The following is a 20,942-nucleotide window of genomic DNA, read 5'->3' on the forward strand; positions in this document are numbered from 1 at the left end:
ACATGCTGCATGGAGAGACTTCTCTGCCTCTATTGAACCTTATTCACAGCAGTGCCATATTTTATTTTTTTACGGGAATTAAAACAAGGCTGTGAGGGATAGATCTACCGTCTTCTCAATGGCATCTGCTGTAGTCTATAAAGCTATCAAAAGCTCCTAGATCACATCTAATTGAGTTTTATGTCTTCTGAAAATTTTGGATAGAAGTTTTTTTTTTTTTTTTTCAATCTTTTGTCAGCGGAAAGAGCCAAAAACTCTTTAAACAACAACCCATTAAAGAGACAGCATATATCCCTCACAGCTTCGTTATTATTACCGTCAAAAATTAAAGAAGGTGCTGCTGTGAATAAGGTCTATGGTCAAAAAAACTAACAGGGAAGCTCTTCATATTCCTTACAAGAACCTTTGGTTAAGTGTTACTGGGATTTAACATGACAAAATGCTTCCTTATGTGGAGGTTGGGTGAGAATGAAGTGTGGGGATGTATTTGATGTCAAGAAAGATCTGCCATGGGTGATACTCTGAGGCCTTAAGATCAAGTCAGACATCATAAAGCAGTTGACTGTAACCTGTTGAATCTCAAACCGTGCTCAAATAAGAAAATTCTATCATTATTTAATCACTCACACATTTTGTTCCAAACCAACTTGACGTTTTTCTTCAGTGGAACACAAAAGAGAATGTTAAAACGTTCAGTCTCAGTTACTATGCACTTTCATTGTATGGAAGAAAAAAAAAAATGCAATGGTGAATGAGGCTGATGGTCCGTCGCTAACAGGGGCGGATTTAGGCATGGGCGACATGGGCAGCTGCCCAGGGCGGCATCTTGTGGGGGGCGGCACAAGATGTAATTTTTGGATAACAATTCCTTTAACATGACTGTAGTGATTATTCCTCATATAGGAATAACCAATACGGTTGTCACACTTTTTACTTCAGTGAATATTTCTCAGGGTGTGTTTAATTTTGAAAGTTTCCCCAGATAGCACACATACATCTCCGAGATGTCTGTTTTAGATCTTTTCATCTGGAAAGCATTATAGTCTAATTAACATCTGCTAAACATCTTTAAAAGATCAGATTTACAAACATAATCAGAAATGATTCAAAGACATCTGCTGAATGTCTTATTGACATCTGAAATGAAACATCTTAAAGACGTAAGCAGAGATGTGCAAACAACTTAAAAACACACACATCAAATAGACGTCTGTGTGATGTATGTGTGCTGGCACATATCTTAATATAGTAAATAAAAATGTGTAATGCGATATATTTAACAGAACAAACATTTTACTCTTAAAAAAATAAACAAGTAGACTACATGTGCAGCATCTCTGTGTGTAACCCTAAAAGGGCAAAAACGTAAAGATAGCCTACTTCAGAAGAAAATCTTATTTATATTTCCAACACGGGCCCACATAATACATTTACATGTTGTTGTTTTTTTTTTGCTTTGTTTTTTCTCAAAATATTGCTTTTATTATCCATTTTACAGCTTGTAGAAACCATGAAAATGCCTCAGTGTTATGTTTTGATTGTGTGTTTTTTTACGGTTAAAATTTACAGATAGACCTTTTTCACAGACTGTGAGGACGCGTTTCCGCCTTATTTAGCAGCGTAAATCTAGCACCCTTTTTATATAATTTTTTTAAAGATTGAGTGTAATTTTATAACATTATGCTAATGTTATAAATTAGCATAATATTATAAAATAACAGCTGTCAGATGCTGTTATCCAATCAGATTTCGAAACGCCCTCGGGGGCGGAGCTTCATACTGGCGGGTTTGTTGCAAAAGAAAAGAGTCTTTAGCATTAATCAGTCTATCGCGAATTCATCGAGTTCATTTGTATTAATTAGAGTGCAGATCACGGTCAATTTCTAAAAGTTGGGTTGTTGACCACCAGTGACAGAAATTCAGCAAGAAAATCGGCGGCTTTCCCGGTAAATATTTGATATTTTGTGCGTGGTATGTGTGCTGTAGTTTAGCAACTGTAGCATGTTTAGCCTCGTTGTTAATAATACAACTCATATGTTGTTTTTACATGACATTAATGCTATTTAAACAACTGCATATAAAGCTAGAAGGTTCGGTGACATTTATGGTTTTATGATTATATCTAATAAACCACCTTATTAAATAACTAATCGATCTGGATTTTTAGAGCTCCAGATGTTCTCATATATATATATATATATATATATATATATATATATACACACACATACAGTGTAGTGTGATAACATATAGTTCATATTTTAATTTGTGATCTAGCAGGGCATTTTGCAAACTATTGTAATTCTCATAATAGCGGTACAACAGGTGCACGGATGTGTCCGTATTTCCTGTTTATTTTAACACTGTTTCTTGAGTAATTAACCCTTGTGCGTCAATTTAAAAAAGTAACTCCGAGGTCCAGTCAAAAAACTGCCATAAAAATATTATATATTAATATATTTTTCAATTTCACTGACTTGTATTTTTTTTAACCAACATCAGTCCTGATCATAACTACCAAATATTCATTTATTATCAGGATTTTAACCCTTTAAATGCCAGTTTCTTTACATAATGCCACTGTTGTTTTTTTATACACACACACACACACACACACACACACACACACACACAAACATTTCTCAATACACACATACAAAACACACTCTGGCATCCATACACACACATCCACACAATTTTAACTGCATCATTTATTCAATTGTCCTGCAGTGCTCTATAATACAGCAAACAGAAAATAGGAAAAAAGCATGTATTTGCTCCATAGGCTAAACATGAGAAAAAAGGCGCCATCTGGTGGAAAATATTAAAAATGTAAATTTTGAAGCCAGGGCTCCAGAATGAAAGCATAATATCATAGAATTCATGATTTTATGCTTTAATGGCACTAGGATCAAATATTGCAGTTTTAATGGGTTTCAATGGGGACATTTTTGTCCTGAAAGTCCTGAGTGTAACTATTTTGTGTACACAGTGTATTATAGATGTATTATAGGAACTGAGGTTGAAATATCAAAAGTTCCCCAAAAATACACACCTTTGGCAAAATTTATGCCATTGGCATTAACACAGCCAAAATGATCGAAAAAACAAAAATGAAAAAGACAAAAATGTCCCGAAGGTCGCACAAGGGTTAAGCTGACCAGCCGCAAGGATAAATCATATATAACAAATGAAACACAGTGCAATAATAAACACGCAAAGGCTTTAATTTTCACTGGAAGTAGCCTAGGATTCATCTAATAAATAACACTCCATTAAATTGTGTTGGATTATTGCAAATTATCTCACTTTTTTAAGGGTCAATTCATCCAAAAATCATTTACTCAACCCTCATTTTGTTCCAAACCCATATGACTGACTTGTGTCAAACACAAAATGAGGTGTTGGGCTAAATGTAGTGGTTGGTGACTGAGATTAACATACTGCCTAACATCACCTGACATTTTATGTTCCACAAAAGAAAGTCATATCAGTTTTGAATGACACAAGGGTGCGTGTATGATGACAGAATTGTTTTTTGTGAACTATTTAAGTCTTGCCTGCTGTGTCTCCCACAGAATATATTTGAAGATGGAGGAGATGGAGGTGGATTTGCACATCGAAATCTCTGAATCTGACAGCAGCACAGAGGTGGATGAAGATGAGGAAGAGGAGGATGATGTTGCCATGCAGACTGCAAGTCCCTTTGATCGCCTTAGGCGTCTGGCCTCTCGGGTGGGCAGGAGGAGACAGGCAACTGGGTGAGAGAATGCAAATGATGCACTGACAAATCATAGCACTTTTATAGATGTGTAAAACACCCTGGGTGCTTCTCATTTCTTAAATTGTACATCTTCCTTTCCTCGCTCCTCCGTCCTCGAGCCCATGTGCCGGAAAGCGATCAAAGTCCACTATCATGAAGAACGCACAAATTGTCTAAATGCACCGCAAGGACGAAGGAAGCTTAAAGAGGATGCACAGAAGCATCCTTTGCGGAAGACTTTAGCATTGAAACACCAGCGCACGCATAAGTTCTCCACCCCCTTTACATCTGACACAACGGTTTTAATACTTGTTTCACCTTTACGGTTCAAATGACCATAATTGTCACATTTCAACAGTGCATCTTGAATTATTAAGATTTATTATGAATACAGTACTGTGCAAATGTTTTAGACACTTGTGAAAAATGTTGCATAGTGAGGATGTCTTCAAAAATAATGACAAATAGTTTTCATTTATCACTTAATGTTATACAAAGTCCAGTAAACATAAAAACGCTAAAATCAATATTTGGTGTGACTACCTTTGCATTTAAAACTGCACCAATTCTCCTAGGTACACCTTTTTCTTGGTTGTTTTTTTTTTTCACCCAATTTGGAATGCCCAATTCCCAATGCGCTTTTAAGTCCTTGTGGTCACATAGTGGTTCGCCTCAGTCTGGGTGGCGGAGGATGAATCCCAGTTGCCTATGCGTCTGAGACCATCAACCCGCTCATCACGTGGCTTGTTGAGCGCGTTGCCATGGAGACATAGCGCGTGTGGAGGCTTCACGCCATCCACCGCAGCATCCACGCTCAACTCGCCACGTGCCCCACCGAGAACGAACCACATTATAGCGACCACGATGAGGTTACCCCATGTGACTTTACCCTCCCTAGCAACCGGGCCAATTTGGTTGCTTAGGAGACCTGGCTGGAGTCACTCAGCACGCCCTGGGATGCGAACTAGCAAACTCCAGGGGTGGTAGCCAGCGTATTTTACCACTGAGCTACCCAGGCCCAGTTTTTCTTCTTGGAGAATTCACCACAGTTCTTCTGTCTGTTTAGGCTGTCTCAATTGCTTCGGTCTATTTATATAGTCTCAGACTGACATGATGTTCAGTGGGGGCCATGACATCTGTTGCAGGGCTCCCTGTTCTTCTATTCTAATCTTTTCTATTTGCAAAAGTAATGTTTGGGAGTCTAACATTTATATTTCCTATTGACACACTAAAGCTGAAGATATAAATAACCGTCTTAAGACAAATGCTTTTGTGAAACATCTTATGTGCCTAAGATTTCTGAAGTGACGCTTGAGTGTACATTCCATTTACAATACATCTAGCTTAGATTCCTCTGTCCTCGTTTCCTTGTATCCTTTCCTCATTTCCTAAGAGGGTGGAGCTAGGATGCAAGGAAAGTAAATGAGGATGCACAATTTCAGAAATGAGAAGCACCCCGGTCTTCAATTGAAGCAAACCATGTGACATGATGCAACAAACCAAGATCTCTTTTGGTGAAGGTCTCTTACAGTATTTGCTCTGAATTGGATTAACAAGGGTTTTTTTTTTTTTTTTTTTTTTTTTGTCAAGAGGAATCATCTTCAGCCATTAATGTGTAAAAAAGCACATTCAAAATGTTGAAGCCAAGAAGTAAAAAAAACAAAGTTAAAACCAAATCTAGTTAAACATTTTTAATTCTGTTTTTCACCTAATGAACCCAAGGAAGAATTATATAGAATCCTTTTTATTTATATGCATGCACCAATGTAACAATCCATAGTAATAAACAACATTATACTTACATCTGTTCTAAATACAATATATAATTATAAAGAAAAATGTTTCAGACTTCCATGAACATTTGAGTCATGGCACAAGTAAATCAATTAATCAAACTGGTTTAAACTGATCCACCAAAATGGAACAAATGTAGTACCAACTCTAACAGTGTTTTAAAGTTTAAATTGAACACTATTAAAACATGTCTGTAGTAACACACTAAGTCTAATAATTGCTAGTCACAAGACAAGGAGACAACTATTCTTAGACCTGGGGCCTCATTTATAAAGTGTACGTACAATAAAATTTGATCCTAAATTCCTTGGATTTGATCCTACGTCAAAAGTGAGGAACAAATCGGGATTTTTATTTTTTGGGGGGATTTTTTCCCTTTTTCCTCCCAATTTGAAATGCCCAATTCCCAGTGTGCTTTTTAAGTCCTCATGGTCGCGTAGTGATTCACCTCAGTCCGGGTGGCAGAGGACGAATCCCAGTTGCTTCCGTGTCTGAGATCGTCAACCCGCGCATCTTATCACGTGACTTGTTGAGCGCGTTGCCACGGAGACATCACGCCATCCACCGCGGCAACCACGCTCAACTCACCACGCGCCCCACCGAGAACGAACCACGTTATAGTGACCACAAGGAGATTACCACATGTGACTCTACCCTACCTAGCAACTGGGCCAATTGGTTGCTTAGGAGACCTGGCTGGAGTCAACAAATCAACAGAAATTATAAAGGCAGAAACTGACTTGAAAATGTTTTTATGCATACGTCAACTGACAAGCATGCGTACAAAAGCTTTTTTGTGCTTATTTTCTGCTGTGCCAGTGCACACTGACTTGATTTGTTTTATTTTTAGTGATGCAAATACGAATAGTCTGTGACTCACTGAATTTATTAATAAATGATGTAGCATGTTTACATGAACAAGAATATTCCAATTATTAAATTATGGATGCAAAATGTAAATGCTTTATTTTAGATATCCGCTGTAACAGAATATTTTTTATAGCCCTATCTGCACATTTCTATAAATACATTTGCAAGAACACGGTCAATGAATGGATTTATTATTGATAATGAAAATGAATAACTGATGAGTTGTTGAATAGGCTGCATTATACGGGCAGAAACTGTTAGTTGCACTCACTTTTTTAGAACACCTTGCCATCCGCACAAGAACATTTCATAAATGAATGAAAAAATAACTTGTGCATGTGCTTTTATTGTATTATGTCTCACCATATTAGGATATTTGTGGCCGTTCTGTAGGTGGTGTCCATGCGCTCAATCACAAGCGTATGATTTTAAGATGAGTTGCGATTTTGTAAAGTTGGATGCATTTAGGAACACGAGGCCCCTGGTCGTTTGGACACACATAGCCCTTTTCCACTGACATGGTTTGGAGGGGAGTTTCTGGGCCAGTGCAAATTTTCAAACTGTACTGTGCATTTACTCTGCAGAAAAGGCCCCAAAAGCTTGCTGGTCTCAAACACAGGAACCAATTATGCCAGGGGGTGGAGGGCGGGATAATGTGTAGCCTATTATCCAGATGAAATCTTCCAAACAACAACAACAGTTTGTCTAGCTTCTGTTTGAAGTGAGGAGTACTTCACTCTATAACAACAATTAAAAAAAAAATGTCAGACATCAAAAGAGTGGATGAAAGGAGCTCATTAGTTTCACAAAGGGGAAAAAAAAAGTCTACAAGAAAATACGGCAAGAAATAATGCACGCCGGCATCAATCGGACGAATGACCTAATCATAAACAAATGAACACAACTTTGAGTACAGAGACCATAAGAAGGACCTAAACAAAAGCGACAGTAGAGGGAGCAACAATATCTTGGATTGTAGCCAGCTAAATAACCGGGGCATTGAGTTCAGTCATGTTTGAGACAAACGTAAAATCTTTCGGTGTCTTCTGCAGCTGAACTTGGCAAATTTTTACATTTGCCAACTTTGGTAGCTTTCCTTACACTCTTCTCATCTGATTGTGTACATTGTTTTGTTTACCAAAGGGACTACTCACTTAGATAGGAAGGTCGCAGCTATCTGTTTAGTCTTTAGTCATTTATATTTGTACAGCACTTTTCACAAAACACAGTTTCAAAGCAACTTTATAGAAAATCATGCCTTGTATGATAGGGTTGTAACGATCCATTGATCTGGATCGGTGCATCGATCCAATAACCAACGATCCAATGTTATTGATACAATGCATAAATATTGATGATAAATTTATTTTTAAGATGCACCTTTTCATGTCAGCCACATCCGTACGCATTTCCTTCAGGAGATGAAGCAACCTTATTACGTTCATTTCACTTTACGAGCGCTAGATACGCTTCATGTGGGACAAGTATGTGCGCAGTTCTGTGAAGCCAAATTGCACTCTGCTATCCGTGCGTGCGCATCAACCGGGTGCTCCTTAAAATGCGAGCTCTTGTGACAAAAACAGAGCGGCTCACATGCGTGATTAATTTGGGCTTCCATCGATATCATTGCGCATGCGACCCATTTGAATTATACATGAGAATTTGCTATTTTAAATCACCATGGAGCAGTTCAACCATCATGTGAAACATCTTGACAACGCCGACATTCTGAACAGCACTAATGAGGGAAAGAGAAATCACCTGCTGCCCAGTACCAACATCAGTTATAAGACTTAACACATCAACACCCCTACTAACATTTATCCCAGTTAACTGTAACAGAATTTTTTATTTCAACTGTGGAAGTTGTAGCCAAGAAAACAGCGGATAGCACGGATAGTTAGAAACAAGTCATGGGCATGTAAGTACTTTGAATTGGATTAAATTGAAAAATTAGCTGTCATCAAATGATTGATGATCACTTGTGTGTGACGTTATATTTTATATTATTATCTGTATAATTGTTTTCAACATCTGAAGTACCTTATTTTGTTGTAGATGTCCCAATGTGGATACTAAATTTGCACTTCAGAGGGAAAACTATTTTAATTGATTGTGTAAAATAGGCACATAATTTCTGAATATCGATCCCAGGGCCCTGAGTTGATCAAATCGGAATCGTATCGTGGCAGACTTTGAAGTATCTGCAAATATTGGATCGCAGGCCAAGAGAATCATTATAAGAACGTGTCGTGATGAAACGTCTGATTTACACTCCTATTGTCTGAAAGTCCCCTGTGAACAAGCTGAAGTGACTGTAGCAAGGAAAAAACTCCTTTAAATGTTATTTATTGGTGAAAAAAAAAAAAACTAGAGAGGAACCTGACCTCTACAATATATGTACATAATCCAATATTATTTAGTGGCTTGAGAAAAAACCGATCGGCACAATTTTTTTTGCTCTCTTTCCCCGTTCACTTTGCATGTAAACTTAACCAAAATTATAACTGGCTTATAACATGTGCGCAAGTGTTGTTCTCAAAGCTGTTTACATTTCGAAGTCAGAAAGCGGTTTCATGTAATCGTGGGTTTCTTAAGTTGTCATTTTTTTTTTTTTTTTTAAGTTGTTTTTGATAGTTATGATTCATAAATTACGAGCGCTTTGCTGTGCATGTCACGCTCTGTGTCGGCTGGGAGAGGCAGCTATTAAACTTGCTGCTGTTTCTGCCTCACAAATCCACCGATTTTCGGCAAGCTGTACCGCTACAGTACAATCTACTTGGCATTTGCCTTCGATCTTCTCGCCTATGTACTCCGAGTGTGTTGCTCTGTTTTCCTGTGAGCACTCAGCGCCACCTCTCCGGGGAGGAGACTGTTCCACAGCTCTCGTTGTGCTGCCTGGTTTTAATTACACTATAGTGTGTTTATGTATCGTACGATACATACAGTTGTGCTCAAAAGTTTGCATACCCTGGCAGAAATTGTGAAATTTTGGCATTGATTTTGAAAATATGACTGATCATGCAAAAAAACTGTCTTTTATTTAAGGATAGTGATCATATGAAGCCATTTATTATCACATAGTTGTTTGGCTCCTTTTTAAATCATAATGATAACAGAAATCACCCAGATGGCCCTGATCAAAAGTTTACATACCCATGAATGTTTGGCCTTGTTACAGACACGCAAGGTGGCACACACAGGTTTAAATGGCAATTAAAGGTTAATTTCCCACACCTGTGGCTTTTTAAATTGCAATTAGTGTCTGTGTATAAATAGTCAATGAGTTTGTTAGCGCTCACGTGGATGCACTGAGCAGGCTAGATACTGAGCCATGGGGAGCAGAAAAGAACTGTCAAAAGACCTGCGTAACAAGGTAATGGAACTTTATAAAGATGGAAAAGGATATAAAAAGATATCCAAAGCCTTGAAAATGCCAGTCAGTACTGTTCAATCACTTATTAAGAAGTGGAAAATTCGGGGATCTCTTGAAACCAAGCCAAGGTCAGGTAGACCAAGAAAGATTTCAGCCACAACTGCCAGAAGAATTGTTCGGGATACAAAGAAAAACCCACAGGTAACCTCAGGAGAAATACAGGCTGCTCTGGAAAAAGACGGTGTGGTTGTTTCAAGGAGCACAATACGACGATACTTGAACAAAAATGAGCTGCATGGTCGAGTTGCCAGAAAGAAGCCCTTACTGCGCCAATGCCACAAAAAAGCCCGGTTACAATATGCCCGACAACACCTTGACACGCCTCACAGCTTCTGGCACACTGTAATTTCGAGTGACAAGACCAAAATAGAGCTTTATGGTCACAACCATAAACGCTATGTGTGGAGAGGGGTCAACAAGTCCTATAGTGAAAATAATACCATCCCCACTGTGAAGCATGGTGGTGGCTCACTGATGTTTTGGGGATGTGTGAGCTCTGGGGAATCTTGCGAAAATTGATGGCAAGATGAATGCAGCATGTTATCAGAAAATACTGGCAGACAATTTGCATTCTTCTGCACGAAAGCTGCTCATGGAATGCTCTTGGACTTTCCAGCATGACAATGACCCTAAGCACAAGGCCAAGTTGACCCTCCAGTGATTACAGCAGAAATAGGTGAAGGTTCTGGAGTGGCCATCACAGTCTCCTGACCTTAATATCATCGAGCCACTCTGGGGAGATCTCAAACGTGCGGTTCATGCAAGACGACCAAAGACTTTGCATGACCTGGAGGCATTTTGCCAAGACAAATGGGCAGTTATACCACCTGCAAGAATTTGGGGCCTCATAAACAACTATTACAAAAGACTGCACACTATCATTGATGCTAAAGGGGGAAATACACAGTATTAAGAACTAAGGGTATGCAGACTTTTGAACAGGGGTCATTTCATTTTTTTTATTGTTGCCAAGTTTTGTTTTATGATTGCGCCATTCTGTTATAACCTACAGTTGAAAATGAATCCCATAAGAAATAAAAGATATGTGTTTTGCCTGCTCACTCATGTTTTCTTGAAAAATGGTACATATATTACCAATTCTCCAAGGGTATGCAAACTTTTGAGCACAACTGTATGGTATTGTATAGTGAGCATTGTATCGTACAATACAATATTTTTTTACACCCCTAATGTCCTCCTGAGCATAGATGTCATCTGTCATCTTGTTGAGCAATGTAATAACGTTGGATTGCATTTCTCTGTAAGTTTACATATGTCCTCAAAAACAGGATTAAAAGCTGTACACAAACACTTTGACACGTCATGTTTGTTTTAGGCAGGTGATGTAACCCATTACGTCATCATTCAGCTCTCAAGTTAGTGGAAAAGCTCAGCCAGTTTGTGATAGGCTCCAGATTGCCCTGGCCGTGAACCAACTGGGCACATGCTCTGCACGAGAACCATCGCCATTTCGTTGGAAAAGGGCTACATAATGGCCAAATAATGACCAGCTTTGTTGATTATAATAATGACCAGCTTTGTTGATTATAACGGGAGTGCTTTGGGTTTGTTGCAGTACTCGCTCAGAATGTATTCATGGTATTGGGCATATATAATTTGTACAATATTAATCAGTTACATTTTTTTACAATTTTCTTTGCTGATTTAACTGCTTTTCTGTCCCAAGTTTGCGTTTCCACAGCTTTCCAGTGGAAGAAAGAATGCAGATTTTACAGAGAAGTTTACAGGCTCTGGAAGAGCATGACAGGAACCGTGTAGACAACACAAATCCACAACCAGTGCAGTCTACGCCCAATTCCAGCCACACCGCTGCTGTGATCCCGACAATGTCAGAAGAGTCCACAACAACAGGTTATTTTATTTCTCCTGTCATCTGTCCTGTCATTCTTTATCTAACCATCATACACCTCAGCTGCCTCTTCCAAATATTTCAAAGGCGCTATATTGTACACTTTTATTTATTCTTTAATGGTTTATTTACTGAAGTCCACTTATGGTGTTAGTCAAGTTGCTTGTACCAAAACAGTCATAATTAGTTTATCATGACCATTTTCCACAGTAGATAATTTAATAAATTAAACAGTTAATCATATAAAAAGCTTTATTTCTTGTGTGTATGTGTGTATGTATATATATATATATATAAAAAAAAAAAACTATATTCCACATTTTGCCCAATGTTCTTCTTCAAATTTGCAAATTGAATGCTATACAACAATGATAAAATAAAAAGCTGTCCAAAGTTTGAAAGCCACAGGACTGTTTAAATCACTGGATTATAATCAGAGTTTTTCCTGCATTGACATTTTTAGGCGGTCGCCCAAGCGAAATTTCGGGCTGCCAAAACAAAATTAATGATATACCTTTCGCATTAGGTGCTTTATACATGCTAAATGTTATTCTCATCTGATACGTGCATTTGTGCAACACCATTAAAGCTTTATTTTCGTGCTAGTGTTCTCAGTGTGACGTGACTTGCATGAGCCATCACAGAACCACTCGCGCAAGGGATCCACTCTGTTGGATTATTTTGACATGCTCCAGACTAAAGGTTTTTCAAATACACAACGCCACCTTTAGTATCTGTGGGTGCATCTCAATCAGCTCCCTATGTCGTGAATCAGTATATCGTGAACACGAATTCAGGCACTGGAAAGGGTGTTCCTCCACTTAACACTGGGACATTTTTGACTCGATTATCTGAAACACGATAACAAGCTTGCGCAGTCAAGCGCAGCTGTTATCGATCAGCTCCATCGCTGTATAAATGACATTATCATTCCTTTTCCTTGAAGATATTAAAACGTACAGTGTTATAAAGAAATAAAAATGTAAAGGAATATATAATAAACCTACTTTTAACAACTCTAAAATGTAAAAGATTATTTCACTTTCATTGTTATTAGGGATGAAAGACATTACAACATCTCTTAAGGTGAAAATAAGGCTTTGACATCATACAGTTGAAGTCAGAAGTTTACATACACTTAGGTTGAAGTCATTAAAGCTCACTTTTTAACCACTCCACAGATTTAATATTAGCAAACTATAGTTTTGGCAAGTTGTTTAGGACATCTACTTTGTGCATGACACAAGTAATTTTTCCAACAATTGTTTGTTCCAACAACAGACAGATTGTTTTACTTTTAACTGACTATATCACAATTCCAGTGGGTCAGAAGTTTACATAACTGTGCCTTTAAGCAGCTTGGAAAATACAGAAAATGATGTCAAGCATTTAGACAATTAGCAAATTAGCTTCTGATAGGTGTACTGAATTGGAGGTGTACCTGTGGATGTATTTTAAGGCCTACCTTCAAACCCAGTGCCTCTTTGCTTGACATCATGGGAAAATCAAAAGAAATCAGCCAAGACCTCCGAAAAAAAATTGTGAAGTCTGGTTCATCCTTGGGAGCAATTTCCAAATGCCTGAATGTACCACGTACATCTGTACAAACAGTAGTACAAACACCATGGGACCACACAGCCATCAAACTGCTCGGGAAGGAGACACATTCTGTCTTCTAGAGATGAATGTAGTTTGGTGTGAAAAGTGCAAATCAATCCCAGAACAACAGCAAAGGACCTTGTGAAGATGCTGGAGGAAACAGGTAGACAAGTATCTATATCCACAGTAAAACGAGTCCTATATCGACATAACCTGAAAGGCTGCTCTGCAAGGAAGAATCCACTGCTCCAAAACCGCCATAAAAAAGCCAGACTACAGTTTGCAAGTGCACATGGGGACAAAGATCTTACTTTTTGGAGAAATGTCCTCTGGTCTAATAAAACAAAAATTGAACTGTTTGGCCATAATGACCATTGTTATGTTCGGAGGAAAAAAGGTGAGGCTTGCAAGCTGAAGAACACCATCCCAACCATGAAAAATGGGGGTGGCAGCATCATGTTCTGGGGCTGCTTTGCTGCAAAGGGACTGGTGCACTTCACAAAATAGATGACATAATGAGGAAGGAAAATTATGTGGATATATTGAAGCAACACCTCAAGACATCAGCCAGGAAGTTAAAGCTCTGTCACAAATGGGTCTTCCAAATGGGAAATGACCGCAAGCATACCATCAAAGTATTGGCAAAATGGCTTAAGGACAACAAAGTCAAGGTTTTGGAGTGACCATCACAAATCCCTGACCTCAAGCCGATAGAAAATTTGTGGGCAGAACCAAAAAAGCGTGTGCGAGCAAGGAGGCCTACAAACCTGACTCAGTTAAACCAGTTCTGTCTGAAAGAATGGGCCAAAATGCCAGCAACTTATTGTGAGAAGCTTGTGGAAGGCTACCCAAAACATTTGACCCAAGTTAAACAATATAAAGGCAGTGCTACCAAATACTAACAAAGTGCATGTAAACTTCTGACCCACTGGGAAAGTGATGAAAGAAATAAAAGCTGAAATAAATAATTCTCTCTACTATTATCCTGACATTTCACATTCTTAAAATAAAGTAGTGAACTGACCTAAGACAGGGAATGTTTTCTACGATTAAATGTCAGGAATTGTGAAAAACTGAGTTTAAATGTATTTGGCTAAGGTGTAAGGAATATATTCAACTGTATATTTACACATGTGGTCTTCTAACAACTTGAGAGACTTCAGAAGACATGACAACATTTCTGGTAAGGGAACATGGTGAGCAACGATGCTCCCTGGTTTTTACAGTGCATTGTGTGTAAAAACACACAATGCACTCCCTTTTTATAAGGGAGCGAATGTTTCAGTGCACTGGAACGATTTTGAGATTGAGAAAGCCCTAAAAATATCAGAGTCGCTGATCATTGCTCTGACTACTGAACTGGAGAGCTAATTGATACACCCCATGTAACTGTGGTATTTTGACCAAAATATGGCAGTTTCATATTAAAGATGCTAATCTATTAGGTGGAATCTATTAGCCTTTATTACAACTATGGCTGTGTCTCGTTTGGAAGGATGCGTCCTCCGGAGGTCACATTTGTCAGCCGCATACGTCATCTCGTTTCAGAAAAGCGAGTAGGACACTTCGAATGCAGCCTTCAAATGCGACCTTCTTTCACGGGAATTCGGAGGATGCATGAGGTGTATCCTTCGTGGGCACTCACAACCCATAATTCTTTGCTTCAACGGAAATGTCTAAAAAACATTACGCCAATTTGCCCGTAAATATGATGTTCAAACGCAAGTAATGGTAATTCCCAAGTTGAAGTACCTCAGTAGATAGGAGCAGAGTGTATAATTATGTTAATATATAATTAAAATATTAGACAAAGTACACCTGTAAAATCTATTTTCTTTTCTCTTTACATCATTATAACTCTCCTAAAATGTACCTCATACATTCCCTTCCAAAGCGACTTTGCTCCCTTCTCGCTTGAAGCGCTCGCGCTTGTCAAAGAGTGGCGTGCTGTCATAGCAACCATGTTACATTCCATTTCCGTTTGTCCTACGAAGGTCGTCTCGTTTAAACAAGATTTGTTTAAAGGAGGACGCTCGGTATACTGCAGCCTTCAAAGGATGCGTCCTACCTAGCATGCAGCCTTCCAAACGAGACACAGCCTATGGCAGTTGTAATTTAAGTTTCTAAATGTGTTTAAGCTGCTATTTTTCCATAAATATTTTTCAGCAAAATATATTTATCATTTAAAAACAAATCAGCTAGACTTACTATAATATTCTGATTAGTAGAACACTTTACTGAGTTGGGACTATGCTAGTGAAAATGTCTGTTTTCTATTCCATAACAGATATTGTTTAATTTTAATTTAAATTATTATTAAAGATAATAATTTAAGCAATCTTTAGGAATATCTGAAGGCAAACAAGGCCAGTTTATTTCCTAATATCAAACATCATTCAAAGAGAACATGTAAAAGACCGGAGGTCCAGAATTTAAACCCCTTTATATACTTCCCCTTATATTTACAGTGCAATGTCATAAGCATAGGTAAAACCATGGATGGTTCCTCATTTCTGTGTTTAGGTCCTGTTTTAATTATTTTTCCTGTGGAACTTTGTAGTAATCCCTTATACAGTTACTGCTTTTACAAAAATGTAATTGCTTGCTTTAGTCTACATCCACATTATTCTGAATTAATTTGAAAACTGTGTTATCGGGGGCCTGGGTAGCACAGCGAGTATTGACACTGACTACCACCCTGCAGTCGCGAGTTCGAATCCAGGGCGTGCTGAGTGACTCCAGCCAGGTCTCCTAAGCAACCAAATTGGCCCGGTTGCTAGGGAGGGTAGAGTCACATGGGGTAACCTCCTCATGGTCGCGATTAGCGGTTCTCGCTCTCAATGGGGCGTGTGGTAAGTTGTGCATGGATCGCGGAGAGTAGCATGAGCCTCCACATGCAGTGAGTCTCCGGTGTCATGCACGGCGAGCCACGTGATAAGATGCGCAGATTGACTGTTTCAGAAGCGGAGGCAACTGAGACTTGTACTCCACCACCCGGATTGAGATGGGTAACCACGCCACCACGAGGACCTACTGAGTAGTGGGAATTGAGCATTCCAAAAAGGGGATAAAATAAAAAATAAAATAAAAAATGAAAACTGTTATTTTCTAAATGCTCTCCGTCCATACTGCCGTTTTCAAATGTTTTCCAAAACTTGCTTGTCCACACTGAACCGTTTGAAAATGCTTAAATCCCCTTACTGCACATGAGTAAAAAAAAAAAAAATCAATTGTCCTTGTTCTGCCGCCGGACATCAATTCCGAGGAAACTTCCCGTCATCTTTGAAGGAATGCAATGTGAAGGTTGTACAAAGTAATATCTATCTTGAACAATGCTATCTAAGTGCATGCACAAAAATGCCACTACAACATGGGCCGCCATCTTGATTGTTTTGGGTTGAATGGCTCGCATGACAAGAAATATGTCTTTGAATATTTGTTTTTGAATGTATCCGTTTTCTCTGTCCACACTACAACGTGAAGACAGCATTTTAAAATGTACCCACTTGGGAGAGTGTTTTCGAAAAGCACCATTTTTGCTGGACAAAAACGGCATCTCAGTGTGGACGGAAGGCCAAAACGAAGCAAAATTAATGCATTTTCAAAAGAAAACGTATTAGTGTGGACGTGGCATCACATGTAGGATTAAGAATATTAGGGATGCACCGATCGATCGGCCACCGATCTAAATCAGCCAGTCTTCGTCTTTATTCTGTGATCAGCCGATCATGCCTAGAATCGGGCCTATCTTTTTTGCAGCACACAGGGAATCACACATACCCTGCTACTCTAATGAATGAGCGCTTTCTCAGCCCTTGATGCATGACAGTGTGGCCTCTGGAGAGTGAATTGTTGGCAATTCTAAGTTTTCACGAATTTAAACTTTCAGACATGCTGTTATTCAGATGAATATGCAAATTATGCACGTATGAATATTAAGTTGCCCATTTTCTAGGGTCATTACGGTAGTAATTCTGACTTGCTGTACTGTGAGCACGGAGAGGATACAGATACTGCAAACGGGTATAAAAACGAATTAAACAACAAATTAAGGCTGCACAATTAATCAAACTAATCACGATTACGGCTCTCACGATGATGTAATCGTGTAAACTGATGATTACAGCATTCAATTTAAGTCTACTCCTGTTGCGTTAATTGTTACTATTTAGAATGTGTGTTTTTGCAGCAGTTGAGTTTCTAACTAATCCCAGACTTGTGCGTTGAGCAATGAAAGGCAATGGCCAATCAGAGACGCAGTGTATCTATAGCATAGTCCCATCTGTAATGACAACCAATCCTTATGTGCAAGTTTTGAATAGTCAGATGTCCAGATACTTGCTTTAAAGTATATTTAATCTCGGTTTGCGATGGCACGTGAAAATTAGTGCTAAAGAAACATCACCTGATACTCAAAGAAGATGTAGAATAAAGGTGAGCAGTTTTGAATTTTTCAATTCGTTAAATGTCGCCCCGTTTTATTTATCATAGGTAAACAACTCGCAAACGAGCAACGTGACAAATCTAAAACGATCCCTGACCATTATAATCAAGGTACAGACAGGGTCTAAATAAGTGATTTATTGTGTTGTTTAAACAGCTATATTTATTAGAGCATTTGTGAGTGCAGAACAGGAGAGTTTTAATATTGTTGGGTTGCTCGATTTTTGTGTACAACTTAATAAAAAAAATAACAGTTGTATTTATGTACTAAATAGCTACAAAGTAGCTTTTTTTTTTTTTTTAAGTCGACTTGTTTTGGATGTTTTAGACATAGAAAAACTCTCGAACTTCAAATTTCATAGACCATCGTAATTGTTATCGCGTCTGCTCAAATGACTATTTGACCCACAACTGCTGTTGGTAGATTAAAATTTTAATGATCACACAAAATCACAAACGAGCTGATCTTACTTTCCAAAGTGCAACCGTTGTGACAGATTTGAGGCCAAATATGATTTAACGATGATCTTATGCAAACAAGATCATAATACGGGATTTTAAATGCAATAAGGAAGTTCAATCTAAATCGGCTGTTCAGTATGACTATTGAATAGGTCAAATATGATTATTTACTGTATGTGGACCAATAATTTAAGCAGTAAAGGCACATATTGCATGTCTGACGGTAGTTTTTGATTTTCATGCCACATTTTTCAGGCTTTGGAAGTGTTAAATGTGTGAAGATGTGTATACATCAACCTGTTACATGACACACAGGCATATTGACTAAAGTTAAAACTGGTTTTGTCAGTAGTTCAGAAAGAACCTACATACATTTCTTCACTGTAAACCATAGATATACCTTTATAATAACCTTTAGTAACATTAACAAACATTATTACAGCATTTAATGCTTAAAATAAACTGCAGCCCATAACCACCTGATGTTCTGAAGAACCTGCAAGCACAGTTGCCTGCTTAGTGACATCACAGTAATTTAATGTATTAATTGTCATTAATAATCGTGATTACAATATCAAGGGCAATAATCAACAATTAAGATTTTTGTTATAATTGTGCAGCCCTACAACAAATAAACACGCGTATATGTGATGTAACGTGAGTCGTAACATTCAGACGTTGTTTTGAGCGATAGAGACTGTTTAAGCGATCATGAGCACTTTCAGCTTCACTTCCTTCAAAATGCTCACTCGTGGTGTCAATCAAACATGTGCGCACTCCAGGTGCTCTCTATCTCATCAATCACTCATCTCGGCACTGTAGACCTTGTTCACACTCGGGTTTTGGGAACACGGAATTAAACGTTAGCAGGGTAAACTTTGACAGCGGTGAATGGGTGATCACATCAAATATTATTTTCACTTACCCATTTGTTCCAAGACCAAAAGAAAAAATCCACTATTACGATTGAACGACTTTCCAGAAGTTAAAAAAGAAATAGAGAAGGGTGGATTAAGACAGTCAGATGTGAGTAGATGCCAAATTTACTGTCACTCTCTCAGCAGCTGTAATAGAATCCCCCTCGCAGCTGTGGTAATTCGCTTTTTAAAACTAATTCCAGGATAATATTACAATAAGCATAATGTTACAAATTTACACTCAATATTTAAAAAATGTATAATATAAAAAAAAGAAAAAATTGGGAGATTTACGCTGCTAAATAAGCGGAAACGTCATCACAGTCTGTGAAAAAGGTCTATACTGTGAGGATCCCAATTTAAATCAGATTAATGTTGGTCACATTACCACTAATCACAGCAATTACATTTTAACCATAATGGCACTGCGTCTTCACGCATTTGCTTAATAATTAGTGATTTGTGTTACAGCAAAACGTCAAAGTCAGTAAACAAATCATAGATATTAATGATTTCTCACTGGAGCAGTTTTAGAGCTTGTAATGGATATATTTTTCTTATTTTTGAGAGTACAGTGCATCCGGAAAGTATTCACAGCACTTCACTTTTTCCACATTTTGTTATGTTACAGCCTTATTCCAAAATGGATTAAATTCATTTTCCTCAATTCTACAAACAATACCCCATAATGACAACGTGAAAGAAGTTTGTTTGAAATCTTTGCAAATTTAGTAAAATAAAAAATGAAAAAAAAGTCACATGTACATAAGTATTCACAGCCTTTGCTCAATACTTTGTTGAAGCACCTTTTTTGCAAACATTTTTGTGCCATATGATTACAAGCTTGGCACACCTATTTTTTGGCAGTTTCTCCCATTCTTCTTTGCAGGACCTCTCAAGCTCCATCAGGTTGGATGGGGAGCGTCGGTGCACAGCCATTTTCAGATCTCTCCAGAGATGTTCTATCGGGTTAAAGTCTGGGCTCTGGCTGGGCTACTCAAGGACATTCACAGAGTTGTCCCGTAGCCACTCCTTTGTTATCTTGGCTGTGTGCTTAGGGTCGTTGTCGTGTTGGAAGATGAACCTTCACCCCAGTCTGAAGTCCAGAGCGCTCTTGAGCAGGTTTTCATCAAGGATGTCTCTGTACATTGCTGCATTCATCTTTCCCTCGATCCTGACTAGTCTCCCAGTACCTGCCGCTGAAAAACATCCTCACAGCATGATGCTGCCACCACCAGGCTTCACTGTAGGGATGGTATTGGCCAGGTGATGAGCGGTGCCTGGTTTCCTCCAGACATGACGCTTGCCATTCAGGCTAAAAAGTTCAATCTTTGTTTCTCATGGTCTGAGAGTCCTTCAGGTGCCTTTTGGCAAACTCCAGGCGGGCTGTCATGTGCCTTTTACTGAGAAGTGGCTTCCGTCTGGCCACTCTACCAAACAGGCCTGATTGGTGGAGTGCTGCAGAGATGGTTGTTCTTCTGGAAGGTTCTCCTCTCTCCACAGAGAAATGCTGGAGCTCTGTCAGAGTGACCATTGGGTTCTTGATCACTTCCCTGACTAAGGCCCTTCTCCCCCGATCGCTCAGTTTGGCCAGGCGGCCAGCTCTAGGAAGAGTCCTGGTGGTTCCAAACTTCTTCCATTTACGGATGATGGAGGCCACTGTGCTCATTGGGAAATTTTTCTGTACCCTTCCCCAGATCTGTGCCTCGATACAATCCTGTCTCGGAGGTCTACAGACAATTCCTTGGGCTTCATGGCTTGGTTTGTGCTCTGACATGCACTGTTAAC

General features: G+C 38.7%; 1 protein-coding gene across 1 annotated transcript in view; it reads left to right on the forward strand.

Moving 5' to 3' along the window:
• Window positions 1-1,775: 1,775 nt before the first annotated feature.
• Window positions 1,776-20,942, forward strand: part of rfwd3 (ring finger and WD repeat domain 3) — a 48,046-nt gene continuing 28,879 nt past the window's right edge. The window contains exons 1-3 of the mRNA XM_051690362.1: window positions 1,776-1,946; window positions 3,579-3,761; window positions 11,551-11,735. Of these exons, the coding sequence (XP_051546322.1) occupies window positions 3,592-3,761; window positions 11,551-11,735 (355 nt within the window). The 5' untranslated portion in view covers window positions 1,776-1,946; window positions 3,579-3,591. The remainder of the gene's footprint in view (window positions 1,947-3,578; window positions 3,762-11,550; window positions 11,736-20,942) is intronic.

The sequence above is a fragment of the Myxocyprinus asiaticus genome, chromosome 46 (genome assembly GCF_019703515.2).
Source record: "Myxocyprinus asiaticus isolate MX2 ecotype Aquarium Trade chromosome 46, UBuf_Myxa_2, whole genome shotgun sequence".
In the NCBI taxonomy this organism is placed as follows: Eukaryota; Metazoa; Chordata; class Actinopteri; order Cypriniformes; family Catostomidae; genus Myxocyprinus; species Myxocyprinus asiaticus.